Genomic DNA, 26,602 nt, shown 5'->3' on the forward strand with positions numbered 1-26,602 from the left:
TTAATAAATGAGAGCACGGGATGTTACAGACTGATGTATATAGCTCAATTCAAGCACAAAAGAAAAAATATAACTGCAAAATGATTTGTGGTCTGGACACAGTGGCTGAGTCCTGACTCATTCCACTTGACATAACATTTGCTTTTTCTCTGCTCAAATCTACCTCCCTCTTGCTGAAAATGAAAGATGCATGGGTGGCTGGGTGAAAGATTCAGCCTTGTGCATACTATGTATAGTTCAGTCATCCAAGGAGAAAATAAATTGACAAGGAACAGTACTTGTACCGAATAGTAGAAAATAACACATTAAGATATATTGTCAAATGGTTTCCCAATATTAACACCCTGCCAACTAATCAGCCAATCTGTGTACGTGTTTTTTCCCAATGCAATTTTGAACCACTCTATTCTAGCTTTTTGACTGTAGAACTACTACATCTGAACTCATTCTGCAAACAAAGCTGCAGAGATTTTAGGAGTGGCAACAGGTCACCAAAAGTGATCTTCAAAGCCCTGTGGGCTCCATCTTACCAGTCAAGTCAGCCTGAGAAGCCCTGCTACTCATCTGTTCCTCCGCATTGATAAGCTGCAGGTCGGTGTATGAGGGATCAAAACTAGGACTACTGGTGTCTTCAGAATGTGTGGTCCAGCTGCTCTCGGAGGTTAGAGGGCATCTCCTCAAGGAGTCGAAGGAAGGGCACGTCCAGCAGGGCATGGTCAATGGTATGGCTGGGGACAGACCAAAAACCAAAAGCAGACAATATAAATTGGTTGTGCTCGTTGATCTTTAGTGCTTGTCTTACCTTGACGGTGCTCAGGTCCTACGAAATCTCAACAGCCATACAAGGGAAGGAAATGATGGAAATATCACTTATGACGGCAAAATAACTGACTGAGACCCCCACATTGTAAGTCCGTATCAAAACCAGTACCACAAATAAGGGCTCTCATGACTCTCAAATCAAAGAAAATCTCACTAAAGAAAAGTAGTGATTTTTGGCTCTACTTTTATTTCTAAACTTAGATTTGTTTCATTCAAACAAAAACTTCATGAATCCATTTTTAGTGGTATGCCAACTTCCCAAAATATACTGCAAAATTACAGCTAGGTTAGGTTAATGGATAAGAGAAGATAGGTGAATATATATGTACTTCATAGGAAGGTGATATGCCTCTGGAGTCTCACTGTAACTGGAGATTCTGCAGACAGTTACATATACAAATTGAGATTTCCTGGGGCTGCTGGAAATCTGCAATACAATGAACAAACTTCAAGGGAGGAATGCACAGGGCTTGACTTTATCTCCTAAACCCTGAGCAGCAAACTCAGCCTTTCAAAACCACTTTGGAAAGTTTCTTTTTTTAAAATGAAGTTTTCTAACGTTTATTTGTCTTCAGTTAATTGCCTACCACACGGTTTCTCCATGGAATTGCATGAGAATCTTACTGCAAATTAATTGATAAGTACTAAAAACAAGTGCTGAAAGCAGTGTGGACAGGGAAGGAAAAACAAAAGAAAAAGAACTAGCATTTCTTGAGTACTCACGAAATGTCAGACACTTATACAAATGTTACTTCACTTCACTATCAATCCTGAGAGACAGGCACTGGTCTCATCTGACACAAGGGGAAACCACCTGAAAAGAGGTTAAAGAGCTTGTTCAAGAAGGGTCAGTTCCCCTACGGGTGTCTGGGTGGCTCAGTTGGTTGAGCGTCTAACTCTTGCTCTCTGCTCAGGCCATGACCTCATGGTTTGTGGGTTCAGACAATGTGTGGAGTTCTGTGCTGGCAGCTCGAAGCCTGTTGGGATTCTTTCTCCCTCTTTCTCTCTCTCTCCCTCTGCCCTTGCCCTGTGCACATGCATGTGCTCTTTCTCTCAAAATAAATAAACTACAATAAAAATTTTAAAAACAGTCAGTTCTCCTAGCTAGAGAATCAAAATTACTGAGAGTTGGGTTCAGAGAAATTTGGGTAAAGAGAAAATTGAGATTTAGGAGGAAAAAAATAATAAATAGCAATATATGTGACATAGAACAAATATGAAACCATGGAGAATTTTCATTCCATATTCTCTTAGACATTTATAAGACATGAAGGTCTTTTCTCTGTCTGGAGTGCTCATGGCTCACACCCCCTATTCTTTAAAAATATTACCCTCCCAGTAAGGTATTCCTGAGCTATTCTCTCCAAAAATGCAAAGTCCCTTCTCTCCTTCATTTCTCCTTAGTATTATCACCATCTAATGTACTACATAATACAGGGTCTTCCCCACTAGAATCCAAGCTTCTTGGGGATGGGGTTGGGGCTGCAGGGATTTTGGTCCATTTTACTCACTTCTGCATCCCCATTCCTAGAACACTGTCTGGTGTGAATAGGTACTCAATATTTGTTGGTTTTATCAACAGAAGCACCAGAAACACTCATAACAGTCTATGCTAAGTACAGACTGTTAAAACTAAACTTGTACCTATAAAATTCCTACACAAACATAGAAAAAAATCAAACTGATAAAGAAGAAAAAAATAAACAATCAAACAGCCCAAAGCAAAACTGAACTTCTAAAGGCTTATTATAGGACTGCCATTTCCTACAATATAATGGATTAGACACCTTACTGTGGAAAAAAATTAAATAAAACGTAATAACATTATTTAAAATATATTAGAGGGTGAGCAAGAAAGAATTATCAGAGGCCAAGTTCAAGATGGAATCCAGAATGGTAAACAGAGCACTCATCCTGATTTTCAGACCCTGAGGCTTTTGAACAAACCAAGGAGACTTCTGAGTTTGAGTTTTTTAAAGGTCTTGTGAAGAAGGCAAAGAAGGAAAACAACCTAGGGCTAACCCAAGATGGGAAATCTGACAGAAGATGTGATGCCTGAAGCTTGAATTCCTAAAGGGCTCAATTAAAGGGTAAATTAGCAATAAGCCCCACCCCCAAGCTAAGGACAGCAAGGAAAATTGTCTGCCTTAAGCCTGGGTGCAGGGTAGAGAAAAGAAATCTCCTAAGAATTTATAACTATAAGCTGTCCCACATAGGGGCTTACGGCTGAAACTACTTGTGTGGTCTGAAAACCTTCCAGTCTGAGAACATAGCTGAAGTATTTCCAGGTTGGTAGTGGCCTCAGGCACCTGGGAAAAGCAAATACTAATCCTTTCTGGAGGAAGATACCTCAAAGCCAGCCTTCCCAGACAGAATGTTCCTTAGTTACACATGGTAATAAAATAAAAAATAAAAATAAATAAATCATGAAATACATAAGAAATCAAGTTACCATAAACACAAACCAGAGCCAGCAAGGGGGCCAGGGATGGGGGGAAGCCAGAATCAGACCTGCAAAGAATTCAGACACTAGAATTATTTAGCAGGAAATATAAGTATGTTTAATATGTTTAAGGAAACAAGAAAATACGAAAAGAAAATGAAAATATTAGAAAAGAAGACACAGAATTGAAAAAGAATTAAATGAGCTTCTGGAGAAGAAAACTACTACCGTAAATACAAAATTATCTGGATAGCATAGAGAGACAGAGATGAAAACATGAGAGATTAAAACACATGGGAGGGGCGCCTGGCTTAGTTGGTAGAATGTGCAACTCTTGATCTTCAGGTTGTGAGTTTGAGCCCCATGTTGGACAGAGTGGTAAAAGCTCATAGGTAACTATCTAACCTGAATTCCTAAGGAGAAGAGGTAGAGAATGAGAGACAATATTTAAACAAACAAACAAACAAACAAAACACTGGCTGAGAATTTCCAGAATTTATGAAAGATTTTTTCGTCAGGTTAGAAATCTCATGGTATCTCAAGCAGGGTAACCAAAAATAACTGTGCAAATAGACATCGAAACTATACAAGACCAACAACAAAGAGAAGATCTTAAATAAGACTACTTTCAAAGGAATGATGATTAGACTGACTACCATCTTCTCAACAAGAGAAGCCAATGCTTCAATAAGCTGACAGAAAATGACCAAATAGGACTGTTTATTCAGTGAGGAGATGTTCAGAGAGCAAGGGAAAAATAAAGACAATTTAGACAAACAAAAACTACAAACTACAATTAATGTAAAAGAAGGAAAGACAAGAAAAATAAACATATGATTATAGAAATAAACTATATCAGTACTTGATAATAAACATAAATGGACTAAAATTTCCAGTTAAAAGAAAAAGACTATCAAACTGAAAAATCAAATGAAATCCAACATGCTGTTCACAAAAGACATATCTAAAATACAAAGATTTGGAGCACCTGGGTGGCTCAGCCAGTTACGTGTCCGACTCTTGATTTCGGCTTAGTCATGATCTCGCAGTTCATGAGTTCAGGCCCCACATAAGATTCTGCTGACAGTGTGGAGCATACTTAGGATTCTCTGTCTCCTCTCTTTCAGCCCCTCCCCCACTCATGCTCACTCTCTCTCAACAATAAATAAACTTAAAAAAAATACGAAGATTCAACAATAATAAAAGTAAAGGGATAAAAAATCCATATAAGACAAAATATTAATGAAAAAAAACCCTGATGGGGCGCCTGGGTGGCGCAGTCGGTTAAGCGTCCGACTTCAGCCAGGTCACGATCTCGCGGTCCGTGAGTTCGAGCCCCGCGTCAGGCTCTGGGCTGATGGCTCGGAGCCTGGAGCCTGTTTCCAATTCTGTGTCTCCCTCTCTCTCTGCCCCTCCCCCGTTCATGCTCTGTCTCTCTCTGTCCCAAAAATAAATAAAAAACGTTGAAAAAAAAAAAAAAAAAAACAAAAAAAAAAACCTGATATATTGTTGCCTATAAATAGACTTTAAAGTAAAAGCATTATTAGAAAGGGTTACAACAAAATTACTATATGTTTTAATTCATCAGAAATATATGATAATAATAATTCTAATTTGGTATATATTTAATAACTTAGCCTCAAAATTATTAATACAAAAACTGACAGAAGTGCAGAAAGCAAGAAATGTCCATCATCATAATGGGAGATTTTTAATTACACCTTTCTCAGTAAGTGATAGATCAAAGAGGGAGAAGAATTACCAAGGAAACAGAAGATATGAACAACAAAATGAACAAGCTGATCTAATGGTCATACACAGACCAACAGGTGAAGAATGCATATTCTTCATAATCCACACCTAAAACTCTTATGGCAAGTGACCAGATGCTAGGACATGAAGCAGGTTTTAACAAATACCAAAAAACTGGTATCAAATAGACCATGAACACTGATCACAATACAATGATGTCTCTAGTTATCCAAACCAGTTATCTAGATATAACTAGCATCTACTTACCGAAACTAGATAGAAAACAATTTGAAAAATTTAGAAACTAAGAAACATACTTTTAAATGAATTGTTGGTCAAAGAAGAAATATTAATGAATATTAGAAAATATCCAGAACCAAACAAAAATGAAAATAGTATATGTAAAAACTTTAAGAATACAGGTAAGCAGGGGTGCCTAGGTGGCTCGTTTGGTTAAGTGTCTGACTTTGGCTCAGGTTATGATCTCACCGTTTGTGAGTTTGAGCCCCGTGTCTGGCTCTGTGCTGACAGCTCAGAGCCTGAAGCCTGCTTCTGATTCTGTGTCTCCCTCTCTCTCAGCCCCTCCCTCACTCACATTCTGTCTCTCTCTCTCTTTCAAAACTAAATAAACATTAAAAAATTTAAAAAAGAAAGAATGCAGGTAAACAGTATTATCAGGGACAGGTGCATTGCTTATATTAGAAAAGAAGAACTGAAATTTAATATAATAAGCTTCTAACTTATCAAGTTACAGAAAGGGCTGCAAAATATGTCAGAGAATACTAGAAAGGAAATAATAATCATAGAAGCAGAAGTTATCGAAATTAAAAAGCACATAGGTAAAAATTCTTTAAGAAGATTATGTAAAAGAATTGGAAAATTGTTAGGAAAATCAAGAAAAAAGAAAGCACAAATAACCTTAAGAATGAAAAAGGGTACATAATTATACATGCTGTATATATCTAGAAGGCAATGAGAGGGAAATAATGAATGTCTTTATGCCAACACATTTGAAAAAAGAACTACAGAAGTTTTAAAAAAGTATAACTTCAAAACTGATCCAAGAAGAAAGTTAAAAACCTGACTTGTCCAATAATCATCAAATAAAGGGAATTCTTAAAATCTTCCCATAAGGAAAATGTAAGACCAGGTAGTTTTACTGAACAGTTCTATCAAACTTTAAAGGAAAAAAATTTTTTCAGAAAAAAAAAGAGACCACCCATCAAGTCATTTTATGAGGTCAGAATTTCCTGACATCAAAACCTGACAAAGTACATTGCATTTATACTTCTATTCTCCAAAATGAGAATTATAGGTCATCCTCAATCATGGACATAGACATAAGAATCTCAAATAAATTATTATCAAAGAGAATCTAGAGATCAATGAAAAGGAGAATTACATCATGACTAAATTGGATTTATCCAGTTAATACGAGTTTAGTTTATTTAACATGGTATTTCTCAACTTTTTTTCATTACTGCCCCACTAGCAGGTTTCTTCCCCAATCATCCTCTCCCTTGAATCCCCTCCTCTCCAGTAGAATAACATGACCAGGAACTTGATATTAATACAATCTACTGATCTTACTCAGATGTGCCCAGTTTTACATGTACTTATGTGTGTATTTAGTTCTATGTAATGTTATCAGTGTGTAATAGGTTGTGTATACACAGCCAGAGTCAGGATGCAGAACAGTGCCATCACCACAAGGAATGGTGCCTTTTATATTCATTTCTATTTCTTCCTGTCATGCCCTGTTCCTAACCCCAGGCAACCACTAATTTGTTTTTCATTTCTATAATTTTGTCATTTCAAGAATGCTATATAAATGGAATCATGCAGTATGTAACCTTTTACGATGGGCTTTTATCATTCATCATAATGCCTCTGAGATTCATTCAAGGTGTTGAATGTATTGATACTTCATTCCTTTTGATTCCTGAGTAGTGTTTCATGGAATGGACTAAGCACAGTTAGTTTACACCTGTCAAAGAACATCTGGGCTGTTTCTGGTTCTTAGTTATTATGAATAACAGTGCTTTGAATATTCATGGAGAGGTTTTTGTATGAACCTAAGTTTCCATTTCTCTAGGATACACGTCCCAGAGTACAACTGCTGGGTCATACAGTAGATCACTCATGCATTGCTGGTGAGAAAGTAAACTGTAACTATGACTTTGGAAAACAGTTTGACAGTTCCTTATTAAACTAAACATGCAATTAATCTCTCTGAATACTCACTAGCATTTAATATTACCACTATTTTTATTTTAAGTCATCTGATACGTGTATAGTGATAACTCATTTTATTTGCATTTCACTATTGGTAACGATACTGAATGCCTTTTCAGATACTTATCTGCCAGCTATATATCCTCTTCAGTGAAAAATATGTTTAATGTCTGTTGCTCATTTTCTAATTAGATTGCTTGGTTTTTTCACTATTAAGTTTTAAGTTTTCTTTATATATTCTAGATACCAGTCCTTTGTTGGATATGTAGTTTGCAAATATCTTGTCACAGTCTATAGCTTCTCTCTTTATCCTCTAACAGGGACTTTCATAAAGCAAAAGTTTTAATTTTGATGAAGTCCAATGTATCAATTCCCTCTTAAATTTTAACACGGAAGATATGTTGTATGCCTATCATGTACTGTATATATAGCTATGCTGTACATATAAAAAGAATAAGATTTCTTCCCCCCCACCAAAGAACTATTCTTAGCCCCATTGGAGGTAATATCACTCTGCTGATAATGTGTGGGTTAACATTACTGAATCAGTTAATATAATTCACCATAATAATACATTAAAAGAATAAAAAACATATTATCATCATAATGCATACAGAGAAAGCACTGAATAAATTTTAGTATCTTTTCATGGTAGTAATTTTTGGCAAACTAGAAACAGAAGAAGCTCCCTAAATCTAATAGAGCTAACCCCAAACCCCTACGGCAAACACCATGCAAGGGAGAACTTTCCCTCGGAGATCCTCATCAAGATGACGGGCACCCATTACTCCCACTTCTGTTCAACATCCTATTTGTGGTCAGAACCTGCACAGTAAGGCAGGAAGTAAAAGAGAGTGAAAACAACAAAACTCATTCTTTGCAGATGATATTTTTGTGTACAGAATATGCAAAAAAAAAACCCTAATAAATTATCAAATTAATAAATTTAGCACAGTATTTGTTTTTAAATATATATACAAGTGACTGCATTTCTGAAAAGTAACAAAGAATATATAGAAAATTAATCTTAAAACAAGATAGCATTTATAATAGCAACAGGGGCACCCGAGTGGCTCAGTTGGTTAAGAGTCCAACTTTGGCTCAGGTCATGATCTCACAGTTCATGGGTTTGAGACCCGCATCAGGCTGTGTGCTGACAGCTCAGAACCTGGAGCCTGCTTTGGATTCTGTGTCTCCCTCTCTCTCTACCCCTCCCCTGCTTGTGTTCTTTCAAAAATAAAATAAATGTTAAAAAAAATGTATAATACCAACAAAAACTATCTATATAGTAATAAATTTAACAAAATAAGCACAAGGCCTCAGAGAAGATACTTTTAAGGTTTATTAACAGATTGTACAGAAGATCTAAATAACTGGAAAGAGATATTATACTAGGGTTTAAAAAGTGTGTAAAGATGTTAATTCTCAATCAAAAACCTTACGTATTTTTTCCTCGTATTAATAAGCAGAATCACACTATTTAGATGTGAACAAAGTAGAATGTTAATATACATTTAAAATGAATAAAATAATAATAGAAATAATGGTAAAATACTATATAGAAAAAATTGAAATTAGACTCCTACTTCACACCAAATGGAAAAATCAATTCTAGGTGGATTTAATATCAAAGTATAAAAGGCTCCACAAGAAATATTTTAGAAGAAATATACCCAAATATGCTCACAACTTCAGGGTAAGGAAAGATTTCCTCTACCAAGACACAGAAAACACCAACCATAAAAGAAAAACAAATTTCATATCATTAAAATTAAGAACTTTTTACAAAAGGCACCATAAAGAGATGAAAAGACCATCCAATTTATTCTACATCCATGTGTAAGAGAGATCTGCCATGCATCATATCTGCAAGGAAGTCCTAGACATCAGCAAGAAAAAGGGAGAGACCTCAACAAGAATATACCTGGACTTTTATGAAAGAAAAAAAAAATTCAGATGGCAAAAAATAAAGTTCAGCCTCATTAATAATCTAGAAAATGCAAATTAAAACCACATGAGAGTCCATTACTCTTCCCCCTTCCCTATCTCCCTGACTAAAATAGAGAAATACGACAATCCCAAGTGCAGACAAGGAAGTGCAGACACAGTATCTTATATATGGCTGATAAGAGTAAACTGGAACCACCTTAGAAAGTGCCTTGGTGCTAAGTGAGAAAGTTGAGGATAAACAGCCTACAGCACAGCAATTCTCTGACTTTTTAATTCAAGAGAAACGCTTACACATGTTCACAGGTTGTATGTTTAGAATGCTCACAGAGGGGCACCTGGGTGGCTTAGTTGGTTGAGCTTTCAACTTTGGCTCAGGTCATGACCTCAAGGTTCGTGAGTTCAGCTCAGAGCTTGGAATCGGCTTTGGATTCTGTGTCTCCCTCTCTCACTGCCCTTCCCCTGCTCGCTCTCTCTCTCTCTCTCTCTCTCTCTCTCTCCCTGAAAAAATAAACATTAGAAAAAAAAAAAAAGAATGCTCACAGAAAAACAAAAACAAAAAGGATGCTCATAGAAGGACATTCTTAAGTGCAAAAAACTAGAAACAAGGCAAATAACAAACTGTAATACAATGGATAAGTGAATTGTGGTATATCAGCATAATGGAATACACAGCAATAAAAACCAAAGGAACTATTGCTGCAGGTAATGATATGGGAAAATGTCACAAATAATGTGTTGAAGGAGCAAGCTATGAAATAATACATACAGTATTATTCCATTTACATAAGGTTCAAAAAGAAGTGAAATTAAATTATATCATTCTTGATGCATGTGTAGGCAGGAGAACTGTTAAGAAAAATAATGTAGTTAATATCACAAACCCCAGGAAGGTGGTGATATAGGAGGGAGGGAGGGATGGGATGTCTGGAAGAAAGAAGATATGATCAGTAGGAAAACCTGAGGGCTTGTGGGTGATGACAATATTCTATTTATTAAACTGGGTGATGGGGTTGTACTGCTGTTCTTTATAATTTAATATACATTTTAAATATGTTCCTTTATATTTATTCAATAATAAAGCTTATTAAAACCACATATCAAAAGACTCTAATGCTGTGAAAGAAAGCTATTTTAATTATTTGTATTTTCACACTGGCGTTTTACATTTGTTGGATAAAACTTGCAGTATTTCCCCTGAAAGAGAAGCGAGGAATAACACAGCTGGGAGAGGCAAAGTCCCTACACTCACACACTGTTCTCATTTGCTCTAATACTATTCATCTATCAATTTAGAAATCTTGGATGAATCACTTGGGCTCTGAAGCGAGTGTCCTCAGGCCACAAGATTAGTTGAAATGTTGAAGTGTGGAGCCTGGGGCTGATTCTTCTCCCAGGCGCCAGGCCTTTGATACCTGGGCCAGACAGTGCTGTCAGCAGGGCTCTTCACAGCCACAGCCATCCAGCAAGGAATAAGGTGAAAAAAGGATAGAAATCTGTCTCCTCCTTTCCTACGAGATTAGGTACAAGGCCCCTGGATCCAGACTGCCTGTCTTGTTTGGTATCCAGCCCTGCAGCCAGAGGCAAGTTACTTAATCCACCTGTTCTGCTGGGTTTTCACCTGTGCAAATGGAGCTTAAAGTTGTACCCACTTCACAGGGGGATTAGGTTAATATTGATGAAGCGCTTGGAAAAGTGCTTAGCACAAAGGAAGCGCTGAAAGAGGGTCAAGTGGTAGTTATTACATCCAGATATAAACTTATGTCCAAATCTACTTGAAATCTCCACTTAGGTGTCTAACCTTACCTATTGGAAACCAAGTTCCTGTCACCCTCTCCACATGGGCTCCTTCATCCTCCTAGGTGCTCGGAATAAAATCTTGAGCCACCCTTGATTCGTCTCACAACTCGGCCACCACAGCTTCTGCTAGTCCTCCCTTCAAAATACATCTGAAATCCAATCACTTCCCACCATCTCCAAGCTACCACCGGCCGAACACACTGCTGTGTGACCCAGACTCGAGGGTGATGACCTGAAGCCTTCCTGAGTGCAGCCCCCTTCTCCCAACATTCTTTCTCATCTAACCTCACTTAAGTGCACCCTTGGGGCATGAAGTCCTCAATCAGCTCAGGAGATAGGACTGTGACACACAACTTCTCCCCAACCGTCCCTCCGGGGTGGTCCACCAGCATGACTCTCCAGCCTGTAGGGCTATGAAAGAAGGTCTTATGGGAGGTGGGGTCACAGAGATCTACTCAGCTTGTAGCTGCCCAAGACCTGCCTCTGTCCCTAAGTCCCTTTAAAAAACCATTTGTTGTCAAACTGGACCTATCAGCCTTTGTCTCTGGCCTTAGGGCTCCTTTGGCCTTTGGAAGTTGTTTTCGCACATGTCTCTTTCAGGGAACAACCATCCCTTTCTGGATAGTTACAGGGGCCTCCCACTTGGTCACCCCGCTTCCCCAAGTGTCTTCCTCTTCTTGGTCTTCTCAACAGAGCAGCCACATAGCTTTAATAGAATTACCTGTTCAAATCGAAGTCAGACCTTACCATACCTCTGCTCAAAACTCTCTGATGGCTTCCCATCTTACCCACAGCAAAAGTCAAGGTCCTCCCCATGCCCTCCAAGCACATACATGGTCTGATTCCTCATGACCTGTCCGCCTCATCCCCTTCCCTTCTCCCCATGTCCCTCCACTCCAGTCACATACCACCAACACAGACAGACACCCATCAGAGGCTTGTCATGTGTGGTTACTTTCACCTGGACAGCTCCTTCCCCAATTTCTGCAAGGCTCATTCCTTGCCTCCCACATGTCTTTACCCAAAAGTTGCTGCTCAGAGAGTCACCCCTGATCTTATGTAAAATTTCACATCCTCCCTACTCTATTCTTTCTTTCCCTCATGTGTCTCTCCTTCCTGCTAACCACTGTCTCACACACTGACACTGTATCTACACCTTTATTGTGTTTCTGGTACGTCTTCTCCAGCACAAAGTATGTTCCATGGGGCAGGAATATTCCACTGTATCCCCAGTGCCCTGAACAGTGACTGCCACAGAGTGGGAATTCAAAACACCATTGGTTGAATAAACAATAAACTGATAAGTTGTCAGTTAAAACAATTAATACAGCAAAGACAAAATTTTTGTTTGGGATCCTAAATAGGTTAAAATTTAAATACTTATGTATATTTTGATATAATATCCTTTATTTTATACTTTGGTATCTACTCACTAGGGCTGTGTGATTTTTCCAATGCTATAAACATGCCCATCCATGAATACAAAATAGATCTAATTCCATTCTTCATTTGTGGCTCCCATGCTAGTTCATAGTTGGCAATACAAACAGCTGGTCCCAGGACTGGTTCAGAGGGCCCTTGCTTACCCCAGAAGGCTTTACTAGTAACAGACTGCCCAACCATTAGGTAACCTCAGCGTGGGGAGAGCAGGGGCTATGGCCAACTTTCTCATAATTGCATTCCCAGCACCTAAATATTTTTTGCATGAATAAACTAGTTAATTAATGCATGCTTGGGCAGTTTATTGTGTTTTATGTCCCACGCTGAGGGTGAGATAGGCCACAAGGACCCCCTGGGTGAGTTAGCACATTCTTTGGATGAGGAGAATATTGTAGCTTTAATAAAATATTTTAAGGCCCATTTTACATAACTGGAAGTAATTTTCAAGAGATCCTCTCCCCTGCCCACATGGCATGATGGTAGTAGTTTCAAATATGACAAAAATATAATGGACAGGTTTAATTGCACTTTTTAAGGTAGCCCCCAGGGGGAAAAATATGTGTGTGTTTGTATAAATATATGTATCATATGTACATATGTTATGCCTATATTATATATGCATGTATATGTAAGTGCATATGTTACACACATACACTATGTGTGTATATGTATATATGCATGTGTATCTGTGTGCCAGGTATATGAATCTGCTGTGTGCACTCTGTGTATAATGATGGGAAATCAAAACTGATGATAGTCAGCTGGTGACATAATAGGGAAGAGGTTGGCCTATTTTCTTTGCCTAGTTTGTTAAAAAATATACATACTTCACAGAGGAAGCCATGCCTCAACTTCCACCTAATAGCTCATTCACTCCATAAATGGGAGTCAGTCATTCTGCATTATGTTTCATATACATCTTTCATTCATTAATCCAACAAATACTAAGTGAGTACCTACTAAGTTCCATGCTCCATATTATACTATTGAGAGTAAAGGAGATAGTCTCTTTCCCCTAGTGAGGAAGAGACAATAAACAAACTTATAACCTAATTTCAGGTAAAAACATGGGCTGTAAAGACATTTAATGCAGGAAAAAGTTGCGGGGGGGGGGGGGGCTGGGAGCAGGAGGAAATGATGCTTGAGCAGAGCTCTGAGTTGAAAACATAGAAGAGTTCTGGGGGCCAAGGGAACAGCAAGAGCAGTAATGAGCTTGTCAGGAACAGCAAGAGAGGTAGCGATTACAGCAGAGTGGTGCCCAGTGGGCAGGGGCAGAGGGCATCAGGCCCCAAGGAAGAAGGGCTTTGTTAGAATCCATTCCTCAGTATATCACTGTCTGAGATGGATTCCGGAAAGGTCATTAATTATTCTTAAAAGCAGAGAACATTTAAGGTATTAAAAGAAAATAAAACCTCCTCTGTTGAAGAGGGAAATACATATGCATACCAAAAGCAATGGGCCTTGGCTACACAGTCACCAAATGGTTGGGATCTTATTCCACCCCCACCCACCAACTCACCCGCAGTAGCTAGAATAAAAAGTATAATAGAAATTAACCACTGGGCTAGTCTTCTTCAGGATTAAGTCTCTCAGCTGTCACCCCTGCCTCCCTCTTAAGTGGCTGACATCATCTCTGGTCTTCCCCCCAAACAAGTGGCTCTTTCTCTGGCCCTAGATAATTAGCTTCCCCAGACACAATGGGAAGGCCTCAGCCCAAGCTTTTGGGGAAGACATTTGAAGCACAAGGGAATATTAGTGTTTTTCTTGGGCTGTGGAACAAATGCCCTAGAAATGAAAAATTTTTTGTGTTTGTAATTATGCATATCCTGCATCATCTGCATAATGGGTCCAATTCAGTCTTGGCCTTGCCACAAAATTGCCGTGTCTGTGGAGGAAGGTCAGCACATAACATGATGACTGAACAGGAAGCTTCACGCTGAAAATAGTGCCATAATTTTTTTTCTTTTAATTTTGGGAATGAACTTTGCTCTTTCAATTTATCTGCATGCATTTACAAACATATTCTAAGCACACACATACACTTGTAAAATGCACATGTATGAAATCAGCCTTGCTCTGAGAGGATGTTTACAAAGAATTTAGGTGTTATATGAGCTGACTGCTACATTCTTCCTGGTACAGAGTGGAATTTTAGAACAGAGGAGAGAAAATACTAAAGTAAGAAAACTTCTTACCACCAGGGAAACTCAGAAACATTACTGCTAAGGGACTCGATGTGAATAAAATACCCCCTGGGGTTAGGTTCATTTTCGAAAATATTTCTTTAGAGAACTATATAGAGATTCAATTTTGATTTGAACAGATTGATCAGAAGTTTGTTGTGTTTTTTTGCTTTTGTTTTTTTCTTATTTAACACTTTGGATCTGCTGTGTTCTGTTGCTGTTTTAAAGGTTTAGCAGGATACCTATTCATTAAGGTTCGGGGTTCAGCAAACAAGTTTTCATTTAAACTTCTTGACATTTTTTACCAGGTAACCCAGATGGATCATATAGCATTTTCACACTCAAGATGTGAACAGTATTCTGGTGGCTATTTGTCTTAAGTTTAAGTATCTGGCAGTTAAGTTTCTAATAAAAATCATTTAAAGAGAATATTTATCAACAACATGGCCTGAGCCTAAGTGGTCTTGTTAAATAAAGGGGTACAAATTCCATATTGGGCCTCCACCAAATTTTAGGGCTTTTAATGGAGGAAACAACATTTACCAAAGGGGCCTGACTTTACATGACCCTCACTCCAGGATCCTCAGGTCCAAAGAATTGATGCCAGCAATCTTTCTTATATGTTTGGTTACAAAAAGGCTTGGTCACTGAATTAAGTGATTTTACTCATATTTTTACGAGAGAGATCATGTGTGTCTCCCTTTTCCCAGACCAACCAAGATGGCACTTTATCATTTCAAATCCTGCACCAGTTGAAGTCCAAAACAAAGTTGTCCCCCTGACGGATTTAAAACATTCCTGGAGTTGTCTTCCCCATCGGCTGTCGCTCCTCCGTTACCAATCAACCTTGGTATGCTTCAGGGCACAATAAAATAAGTAGGTCACCAAGGTGGGGAGTAACAGCTCCCTGGCTTTTTGAAGTTCCCTAGTGCAGCTTCTGACAATTATATGCCACAAAAATAAGAGATTTACCACTAATGATGGTCTCTTTGTTTTTAATCCACGGTGCCTCCAGCCTCCTGGCATTTTTATTTGGGCTAATAGTACAATCCCATTCCAGGCTGAAATGCAATGCTCCCTTGGTTTATTCGTAGGTGGCATAACTTAAAAGGTAAGTCTTTTGTTTTCTGCTCTTCATTTGCCAGAAAAACTATGGACAGTAGAGGAACAGGAGCTGGGGGAATGGAAAAGGAGTATCCCAGATAACATCTCTCCACCTAACTCCTCCATGTGTGCACACGTGCACTGTCTTTCCCAACTACTCCTTGCCAGCCCGGACGTGAAGGCACGGAACAGCTGGCTAAGTAAGGCTGACTGTTTGCTTCCAGAAATCCAGACTGGCAATGGTGTTTGTTAATCAGTTCCACGTATCCTCCTTTCTCATCCTCCCTATTTCTTTTAGGTCTACATCATGGTTGTCTCATGAAAACATATTTACAAAGAGGCTGCATGGGATGGGGCTGAGGGCGTTCAGAACAAGTCTCCTCAAAATGTGCCACTTTGGCATGTGGACTATTCTGAGCTAAAGTCAATTGAGACCCTGAAGGCTCAAGAGAAACGTCTGCCCCTCCCTTAACCACCTAGAAGAATCTAAATGGAGGGTGCCTGAGTGGCTCAGTCGGTTAAGTGTCTGACTTTGGCTCAGGTCATGATCTCATGGGTGGTTCATGGGTTCAAGTCCCATGTCAGGCTCTCTGCTGTCAGCGAGGGCCCACTTCAGATCCTCTGTCTCCCTCTCTCTCTCCCTCTGCCCCTCTCCCATCTCACACACAAGCATACGCTCTCTCTCAAAAATAAACAAAAAAAAGAAAAAGAAAATAAATAAATGGAGTATCTTTCCCAGAATAAGAGTTATTACCAGAGATAAATTTTATCTGAGTGACCTGTCTGCATGGCAGGGCAGGCATCTAATTATTAAACATCTACTCTTCTTCTTACCATCCTGTGAATCACCCTCCTCCCCTTTGAAGCATCAGGCCCTATCCCATTCCTTAGCTCAGGATGGCATATACACCTCATTTTACCAGTCTATGAGCCTCTTGTGTATGTAGCACAAAGTTACACTTTTTCCCATTAATTTCTTATGTCAATTTTTTTAGGAGAGAGAGGTAGGGGAGGGGCAGTGGGAGAGAGAGAAAGAATCCCAAGCAGGCTCCACACTTAGCACAGACCCCGGTGCAGACCTCGATCACAGGTCCCTGAGATCACAACCTGGGCCACAATCAAGAGTCAGACACAACTGACTGAGCCACCCAGGCGCCCCTGTCTCATGTCAATTTAGACTAGCCCAATGAAATTTTGAGGGGTAGAAGAAACACTTTCCCCTTTCTCCTGACACAGAGCTGTCCAATCAGAAAGTGCTAAGCATGTAACAGAAGCAAACAGGACGTGGAAATAAAATGGGAAAAAAACAGAAAAGCTGCAACTACATTCTAGGAATGAGTGTTGCTCTGCTGATACTGATGTGATACTCTTGTGAATGAGAAAATGGCTGAAGCCATAAACAGTTTACTCAGACTTTCCTTATTTGTGGCTGCACTTCACCACCTACGTGCCTTGAGACACGCTGACATATTCCATAGTCCACCAACAGATTCCCAATTTCTGCACATTCAGTACAGCACAGCAAACATCTCTTCATTCCACGCACATGCTGCCCATAGTAAAAAAAGTTCACTTGATACACACAGCTACGGCCGAAAACAGGCCCAGCGTCTGCTAGCTGGAAACTAATAAACTAAGAGAAGCATTTTTTAAAGTGGATAAATGAGAAATTGATGGACAAACCATTTCTATACTGTCAGATTAAACTGAAAAGAACGAGATGGACACTTATTTTGTAGAAGTTGGCCACCCAGCCAACACATAGCTTTCTCCAAGTGGGCATCATTGATCTAGGGCAAAACTGAACAAGAGCCCTGGAGAAGACCCACAATCAATGGATATATAACAAGGGGAAATGCTTTAAGTTCTAATTTTCATCCTTCCCAAGAAGAGATGATAGGCCTGGCTATAAAATGAACCTTTTAGGCAAGCAATTCTCCCAACATCCACTTCTTCCTTTGTTTTCTCAAAGAAGCCTCAGATTTTTAGCTACCATGAAGTGGAAAGCTTTTTTTTTTTTTTTTTTTTTAAAGACATGCAGTGGTTGAAAGATGGTCAACTGGAGGCAGATGGAGAAATCATGGAAGCACAGGCTGGCTCCGGTTTCATACTAGAGGACCCAGGAAGCTCAACGGGCTTCTGTTAAATTCTGAGCACTTATGTTACTCAGCTTTGTATATGAATGTCTGCATCTATGACAACTACACAGAGGAGATGCTTAATAAATATTTGGTGATTCAATGAATAAACTATAAAAGGCTGTCAAGTTTGAAAGTAAAACATACCGGCTAACACATCTACTTAATAAATGGCCTGCACTATTACAGATGCTCCTCTAGCCCAGACTGACTCATTTTCAGCCTTATGCAAAGGCTCTGCTTTAGGATTTTGGACACTTGGTCCATTAGTTAACTGTGGCTGCTGTAACAAACTTGGTGGGTTAAAACAAGAGAACTTTGTTTCCTCCCAGTTCTGGAAGTGAGAAGTTTGAAGTCAGAATCACTAGGTGGAAATCAAGATACCTGCCTGGCAAGCACTCCCTCCATAGGCTCTGGGAAAGAACACATTTGCTTGCGTAGGCCTCAGGCTTCTGGGGGCTGCCAGCATCCCTTGACTGTGGCCTCAACATTCCACTTTACAAGGTCGCCATCTTCAAATACCCTTCTGTTCTGTCTTTGCATTGTCTTCTTTGTGTGGGCACAATCTCCCTCTGCCTCCCTTTTATAAGGGATACATGTGATTACATTTAGGGCCCACCTAGATAATCCAGGATTATCTATCAAAATCCTTAACTTTTTCTTTAAGTTTATTTATTTATTTTGACAGAGAGAGAGAGAGAGGGGGAAAGAGAGAGAGAGAGAGAATAGGGGAGGGGCAGAGAGAGAAGGAGAGAGAGAGAATCCCAAGCTGGCTCCACACCGTCAGCACAGAGACCAATGCGGAACTCAAACTCATGAAGCATGAGATCATGATCTGAGCCCAACTCAGATGCTTAACTGACTGAGACACCCAGGTGCCCCCCAAAATCCTTAACTTCATCCCATCTGCAAAGACCCTTTCTTCAAATAAGATAACATTTACAGGTTCCAGGGAGTGGGTCCTGATATCTTTGGGGGCCATTATTTAGCTGAGTATTACCAAACTGAGTATTACCAAAAGAATAGAGCAGGCAGCAGTGATTCTAAGAAACCTCAGACTGTCTCTATCACTATGAGGATACTTGCTGCACAGATCTGTGTTATTTTGGTGTAATGCCTGCAGTTACGTATGAGATATTATTGACATTGCACAAGTTCTCAAATCTGTTGAATTTAAATCAAAATCTGAGCTGCCTGACAGCTGTCAGAATGGAACTGTCTATCTTGGGAGAGATCTGCATTATCTGTGTTGAGAGGGTGGAAGCCTCCTTTCTCCTTATCATGTTGACCTTAGCTCTACCAACCACTCTGCCTTGTTGTCAAACCCAATCTGTGTAAGGAAATCCACGAGGGAATTAGCATACATGGGTGAGGTTGGTTTGGGTAATAGAGATATTGATGGGTCAAGGCTGGGTATTGGCAGAAGAGTTGGGATTGGAGCCTTGGATTTATTACCATTTTCTTTACCACTCTGATGCTTAACACATGGTTCTTGGGTCCCTAGAATACTACCTGAGGTAATATTTAGGGCTGGCCCTAAACATGGTTTATTCCTGCTTGTTGCCCACACATTGAGCCTCAAGTCTGCTGTGAAACCAGTCTACAGTCTCCCCCTAAGGCAGAGAGCTCTACCTCTATAAGGCTGAGTTAAATCTTCATATGTGGAAACATATGGAATTGTTGTCTGAACAATTTTCAAGGCAACATAATGCTTTCAACACATTTGAAAACTATCATTTCTTGATTTGTTCTATAGTAATATCCATACATCCCATATCCTTATTACAATGCACACCTGGGACTAGGGTAAGGCAAGTGAGGAACTCCCTTTGGGTGCAAAATTTAGGGGGTAACAAAAATCTCAGGAATCAAGTAACATTTTAAATGCGGTATTTTAAAAATATCAAATGAGAAAATTATGGCCCACAGACTTAGCCACCTATTTTTGTAAATAAAATTTTATTGGAACTAGGGCCAGGATTAGGGTACCGGTGAGACAGTCATGCAAGTATAGGTTGAATCTTATTTTTTAAAATACTGATACTTTGTTCATCAAGGATTTTTTTTTTTGCATTATTTTCATTTTTGAATGAAAATTTGAATAACTTTAAAATAATTCTGATTTTCTAAATGAATTTTTTTATTAAACAAATTTTAGGGGCACTTTGATGGCTCAGTCAATTATGCGTCCAACTTTGGCTTAGATCATGATGTCAGTTTGTGAATTCTAGCCCTGCATTGGGCTGTCTCCTGTCAGCACAGAGCCCGCTTCAGATTCCCTGTCCCTTTTCTCTCTCTCTGCCCTTTCACCATGCTTTCTCCTTCTCTCAAAAATAGACATTTAAAAAAAATTTTAACCCAATTTTTTTTCCAAGACAACCATTTTTATTCAAGATAACTGTTACACTTGAGTATGGCACAGAAGTGCTTTATGGCATTTTGTCACAGAGAATATTAAAAAGATGTATTTAAGAATCAAGATTTAATAAAATTCAATAAAATTAATAATTTTTACTACTTTATCAAGGATATTATGTTGAAATTGACTTCTTTTTTTAGTATGGGTACATGGTGGCCAGAATCTTTACTCACCATTACTTTTGTACCATACAAATTCAAATGCAGTGAAAAAGGCAATCTTAGAATTATTATGAAAATAATTTGACCCCAAGGACCCTTTGAGAGACTTTTGGGCAATCCCAGTGATCTATAAACCACACTTTGAGAACTGCTGCATTAAAGGATAAGGTTTTAAAAATATGTCAAAAGCACTATCAATGGCAAGCTAAGATCCTCAGTCAGATGGAGGCAACGTAATTAGGACTAACCCCAGAGTTAGTTTTGCAAAAATAAGTGGTGAAGAGTTGAAGCAAACTGACCATCTATACGACCATCATTTACATAATTCTGAACCACCAAGAAATCTTTGAGGCTAACGGTAAGGTATGAACAAGATGTGAGCAAATCTGAATGCCATGAATACAGCAGTGACCTGAAAGCAGGGCCATTTTGGGGCAAGTGAGTAGAGAAACACCATTGCACCTATCCTCAACTCCCCAGCCTCCCAGAATGAGGGAGCAGAGAAAACCATAGCAGGAACAGCAGGACATGGGAGCAAATTAAGTCATGGTGCATCCCTGGACTGTTCCAAGACCCTGGGGCCTGTCTGCCTGGCTTTGAAGCTCTCCCCTGCCACTTGCCAGCATACAACCTTGGGCAAATTCCTAAACCACTGTCTGTCTCAGTCTCTTCATGTCCAATATAATGTTAATGCTTTCCTCATATGATTGTTGTTAAGAGGTGCGTTAAGATGATGTAGTTAAGACACTGAGCACGGTGCCTAAGAAAGTATTTGGTAAATATATCTTATTAAAATAAGGAAAATATTTCTGTACTGATTCACTCCCCAATGTCGGGTAACTCTTCCCCACATGCATAAATGCTTAATCAGCCCACTGTTTTGCCAGCATTAGGTGTTCAGTAGAGGTAACTTCCTCCCACCAGCAAGACTGGGAAGCCTGTCTGGACCTGTCATTTCATCCTTGCTGCTCTGAGTGTCATGGCTCTCTCACCAATGATTCACTGAAAAATCTGATGTTTAAATGTGAAAAGGTATACATAACATGCGAATTGTTATGTAAAAATTGAAGTATTTATTATATAAAATTATGTTTTATATTTTCTTAAATTGTTTTATTGGTGCTGAAAACATGTTTGAAAACAAAAAGGATTATTTTTAAAAATTAAAACTAGCAAAACATTTAAGCCACCCACAAAAATAATATCAACCATGCTTTTTTCTAGTAGGGCTCTATGGTAGGCAACATAATGCCCCCCACCCCCGCAAAGATATCCACATCCTTCCCCAAAACTGTGAATATGTCACCTTACATGGCAAAAGGGACTTCGCAGATATGATTAAATTAAGGGCCCTGGGATGGGGAGATTATCCTGGATTATCCTGGTGGGCCCAAGGTAGTCATAGGGTCCTTAAAAGCGGAAGAGATGGGCAGAAGTCAATCAGTGAGAGATGTGACTACAGAAGAAAGGCACAGAGAGCTGCAACATTGCTGGCTTTGGAGACAGAGGAAGGTACCATGTGCCAAGGAATGTGGGCAGCATCCAAAAGCTAGAAAGGGCAAGGAAACAGATTTCCTGGTTTCCCCAGAACCTCCTGGAAGGAATGCAGCCTTGCCAACACCTTGAATTAGCCCAGTGATGCCCATTTGGACTTCTGAATTACAGAAATATAAGATAATAAAGTTTATGTTGTTTAAACCACTAGGTTTATGGTAGTTTGCTATGCAGCAAACAGAAAACTAAGATAGTCACAAAGGTTATCCAATCAGTGCTGGTATGCTTTGGTACACAATCAAATAAGCAGCCAGGTCACCAGGATGGGGACTAACAACTCCTCTGGCTTCACTAAGCTCCCCAGTGCAGCTTCTCGCTGTTTAGATGCCACAAAAATAAGAGAATTATCATTAACAACAGTCCCTTCCTCTGAAGATTTAGATTCAACAGGTCTGGGACACAAGAATATCCATATGTAACTAGTGACTCTATTAGAAATTGATGGTGGTCCATGCTCTGAAAGGCATTCACTTCTGCTTGTAAGGAGCTTATATATAATTTAGATGCTGGGTAAATATAATTGCAATACCTAATAGACAGATAAGTAAATATTCATTCTTCCAAAGACAAGTTAACAACCAGGGACAAGTATAAAAAGCAAGAAATGGCCCAGAACACATTAATCCTTCCATATGCTTTGTTAACAAAAACTAGTTGTAGAATTAAGTCAGATGAGATCTCTGCCAGCTCTTTTGTATGGCCAGTGCCAGAGGGCTCTGGTAAACCAGCACCCTAGCAGCCCCCACCCACTTCTCCCTGGTGAGCACAGACCTAAGTCAGAACCCTTCACAGCCTCCCACCTGTCTCCCTTGTTTCCTTATGAGGTGGTGACGTGCTGGCCCAGGGTGTGTCATCTTCAAACTGAACCCAGTTGCTGAAGGCCGGGGCCAGGTCAGGTGGGGGCTGCTCGGGGCTCCCAGGAGGGGACGCCGCTTCAGAGATGAGGCCCAACTTTTCAGAGGAGTCATCCTGCTCTGAGTGGGAAAGTTCCTGAGAGCCTCCATGTGCCCCATGGTTCTCCCCGGAGGAGCTCTCAGACCGGTCTGAGTAAGAAGACAGTCCTGGGAGGTGCTCTTCGGTGCCCCCTGAAACAGATACCAGACACTGCCATCAATCATGTGAGGGAGGCCACTCTTCAAAACTGTCTCATGGAGGAAAAACCAAGGGTAGGTAAGGGGTGATCACAAGACTCACCATTCTGGTGGGTGAGGGTGAAGAAACAGCCATGCCCATCTGTCTCTATGCCCAAGGAGTGTTTCCCTAATAATGTGTACAAAGGATAACCTCTGCATGTCCACAGTCAGTATCCAGGCAGGCTGAGACTTCCAGTCTTACTCACTCTTCTGACCCCAGTGCCTATTCCAGTGCTTGGCAGTCACAGACAAAAATGTTTATAGAGGCCAAACAGGAATATAACTGAGTCGAATGAGGAAAGCAAAAGGCAACAAGGACTGGTAGACACTCACACTGAACAAGAAAGCATCCGTCTGGACTGAACACCTTGAAATTCAAACTTTAACCTCTGTGCAGTCGAAACTACACATGTCTGCAGACCGCCAGGTGCAAACTCCGTACCAATGATAAGCTGAATGAGGCCCAGAAGCTTCTCCCCTAGCTTTCTAGCACTTTATTGGCGCGGGAACACTTCACAGTCTTCAAAAAAAATTTTTTTTCTTAAAGAACTATGTCCTAATTGTGGTGGTGGTTACACAAATCTATACACGTGTTAAAGTTTATCAAATGTGTACCGAAAGTAGTCAAGCTCTATTACATGAAAACTTTTTAAAAAATCAAAGAATATAAAACTTTTTTCTCTCATCCTTCGCCAAACTAGTCCATCTGCATGTGACCAAACCCTTTAGACTAGTGCTGCCCAAGAGAAATAAAAGGTGAACCACATATGTAATTTAAAATTTTTTAGTAGCCACATTAAAAAAAGTAAAAAGAAAGAGGTTAACTACATTTACTAATATAAATTTCAACTCAGTGTGTTCAAAATGTATGATTCTAACATGTCATTAATATAAACGTTATTAATGAAATATTCACTTTCGCTAGGTCTTTGAAATTCAATGTGGGTATTTTATACTTCAAACACATTTCAATTTGGACTCGCCACATTTCAAGGACTCAAGAGCCACGTGGCTCCATCCTGGAGAGCTCACCTGTACACTCACACTTTCCAGGTGCTGTAAGTGAAGCTGGGCGGATACCAGTTGACAGCAGTAGCTGCAGTGGAACAGAACCAGCTGACAAGGCTCTGCAAATATCTCCTGACCCCTACCTTGACCTTCATCCCTGAGCACCAGTTCCCTGGAAGTCATTTAGCCATCTTTATCATGATCATGGATGACAATTAACTGAGCTCTTTCCGTGTGCCAGGAACTGGTCTAAGTCCTTTACATATATTAATTCATGTAACCCTCACAGCCACCCCGAGGAAGCGACTGTGATTGCCCCTACTGCTCAGATAAACTACCGCTCAAAGAAGTTGAATAAACAATCTACCCAAGGGCACATCACTTATTTGTGACAGAGCCAGGATTTGGGCCCAAGCAGTCTGGCTCTAACACCTGTCACTCTCCGCATCTGCACTTTAGAAACTGAGGAAATCCAAATTGCTGGTGGGAGGAACACCCTAAAAGGCCAAGTGTAGAGTAGTTTGTAAATACGAAGTTTATGCTCCTTGGAAGAAAGCAGCCAATACTTTTGCTGTTTCCAGACCCTTTTGTTTGGGATTCTAAGGTTCCTAAGGCTTCTAAGAAGGCTTCTAAGTGGAAGAATCTGCACCTCAGGAAGGTGACACACTGGCTCTTTTGTACATATTAAGATCCCACCCAAAGAATGATCAAGTAGAAGTCATCGTAAAGAGTTATGGTTTTTTGCTAATCTTTTCACCTAAGAAATGAAAGTGTTCCTTACCCTCAGAAGGAACAGGAAAGAGTGGCTCCTCATTGAAGGAGACCCACTCTGACTGGTGGGTAGCAATCACATGGTCCAAGGTAGTCATGCTAGGAAGGCACTGGTCATCTTCACACTGATGGCCTCGGGCAGACCCCAGAGTAATGTCTGGGGTGGGGTATGGTGGCACGCTGGACTTGGGCCTCAGCTCTGTTATGAGGGTCTTGTAGACAGCGGCACTCAGAACGTAGATAGATTGGCCCTTCTTGTCTGGCTAATCTGCCAAGCAGAAATCTGTGTAAAAAAATAATAAAAGTTAAAATGACAACTGTCACCTTATATCCAATACACACAGGTCCAGGGTTTTCAACACTGCCCACAGGGGGTTCTGGAGAGTTTCCAACTTGTATTCCTTCTCTCTGCCCTGTCTTGTCCCCAATTCTTGTACAAGTAAAACCTTGGTTTGTGAGAATTTGTTCTGGAAACATGCTTGTAATCCAAAGAACTTGTCTATCAAAACAAATTTCAAGATCCGTTGGCTCAGTTGTGATCATGTGACGTTTGGTGTCACATACTACTTGTATTACAAGACATCGATTGTTCATCGAGTTAAAATTTATTAGAAATGTTTGCTTATCTTGCGGAACACTCACAGAACAAGTTACTCGCGATCCAAGGTTTTACTGTATCTGCCTTTAGCATTAAGATCTCTGTACGTGACTTCATATCAGACTTGCAAATAATCATGCAAATTTTAGCAATTAGATTCCCAAATTTCCCCAATTATCATATTTTAGACATACTTTTATTTGTAATATAATGCCATTATGGTAAAACAAAAATTAAAACTTTTCAAAGTACTTTCACTTTCTTTTACAGGACAGTAAAATAAAAGCCTGTTTTTTCCTATTAAATCAATGCAGTTTCTTGCCTTAGGCAGGTAGCTTTTTTGCAGGCCTGATTTAAATTCTTGGCAGAAACCCAACCATCTCCAGATGGTACCTCCAAGCATGGTTTACCAATCAAGAAAAACAGAAATGGAGTCATCTTTTTCATTTGGAGTAAAGGGGGAGGGAATATTTGCTTTAGTGAAACATGTGAGTTAAAGAAACATATTTTCAATCTAGCCCATTTTCAATCTACTATGAAATAGTACATAAAAGTCTAGCCTTTACTCACATTGCAATTATGTTCTATGTATATAGAACTTAATAGACTTAATAGACTTATAATTCTGTTTGTACTAGTAATGTCCATTTACAACTTGAACCTAGCTCTTGCTCTCATAATAAATTAATGAAATCTGAATTAATGCAAAATTAATGTGTTTCCACAAAAGAGTTACCATCTGCCCTGAACACTACCAGTTCTTATTAATGGAATATTCACAATATTCATTTTAGTCTAGAACAATTTAACTCACAGTCTTCTGACTGGTGTATAACACAAAGAACATGTTGAGGAAATTTTAGTGTAGATTATTATCTGCTATAAATCATCTATGCTGGGCTTAATCTGAATAGAAATATGTAATAGTTTTTGCCTTTTTTGGTAACTAAAACAGTTTTGCTGTACAATACTCCCTAAAAATAACTGCTTGCAGACATTTATAATTTTCAGAAACATATTTTCATACCATACCTCATTTGATTTGATAGCCATTTTAGTTGAGTAAGACATTTAACTATATATTCCTTTACAGA

General features: G+C 39.5%; 1 protein-coding gene across 4 annotated transcripts in view; it reads right to left on the reverse strand.

Moving 5' to 3' along the window:
• Positions 1-26,602, reverse strand: part of STON2 (stonin 2) — a 146,168-nt gene that overhangs the window by 85,222 nt on the left and 34,344 nt on the right. For all 4 annotated transcript variants that reach the window (XM_060620459.3, XM_060620458.3, XM_060620453.3 and 1 more), the window contains 3 exons: positions 24,921-25,193; positions 22,799-23,083; positions 531-728 (listed from right to left, as the gene is read on the reverse strand). In XM_060620459.3, coding sequence (XP_060476442.2) covers positions 531-728; positions 22,799-23,083; positions 24,921-25,008 — 571 coding nt within the window. In that variant the 5' untranslated portion in view covers positions 25,009-25,193. The remainder of the gene's footprint in view (positions 1-530; positions 729-22,798; positions 23,084-24,920; positions 25,194-26,602) is intronic.

This window comes from Panthera onca, chromosome B3 (genome assembly GCF_046562875.1).
Source record: "Panthera onca isolate mPanOnc1 chromosome B3, mPanOnc1 haplotype 2, whole genome shotgun sequence".
NCBI classification, from domain to species: Eukaryota; Metazoa; Chordata; class Mammalia; order Carnivora; family Felidae; genus Panthera; species Panthera onca.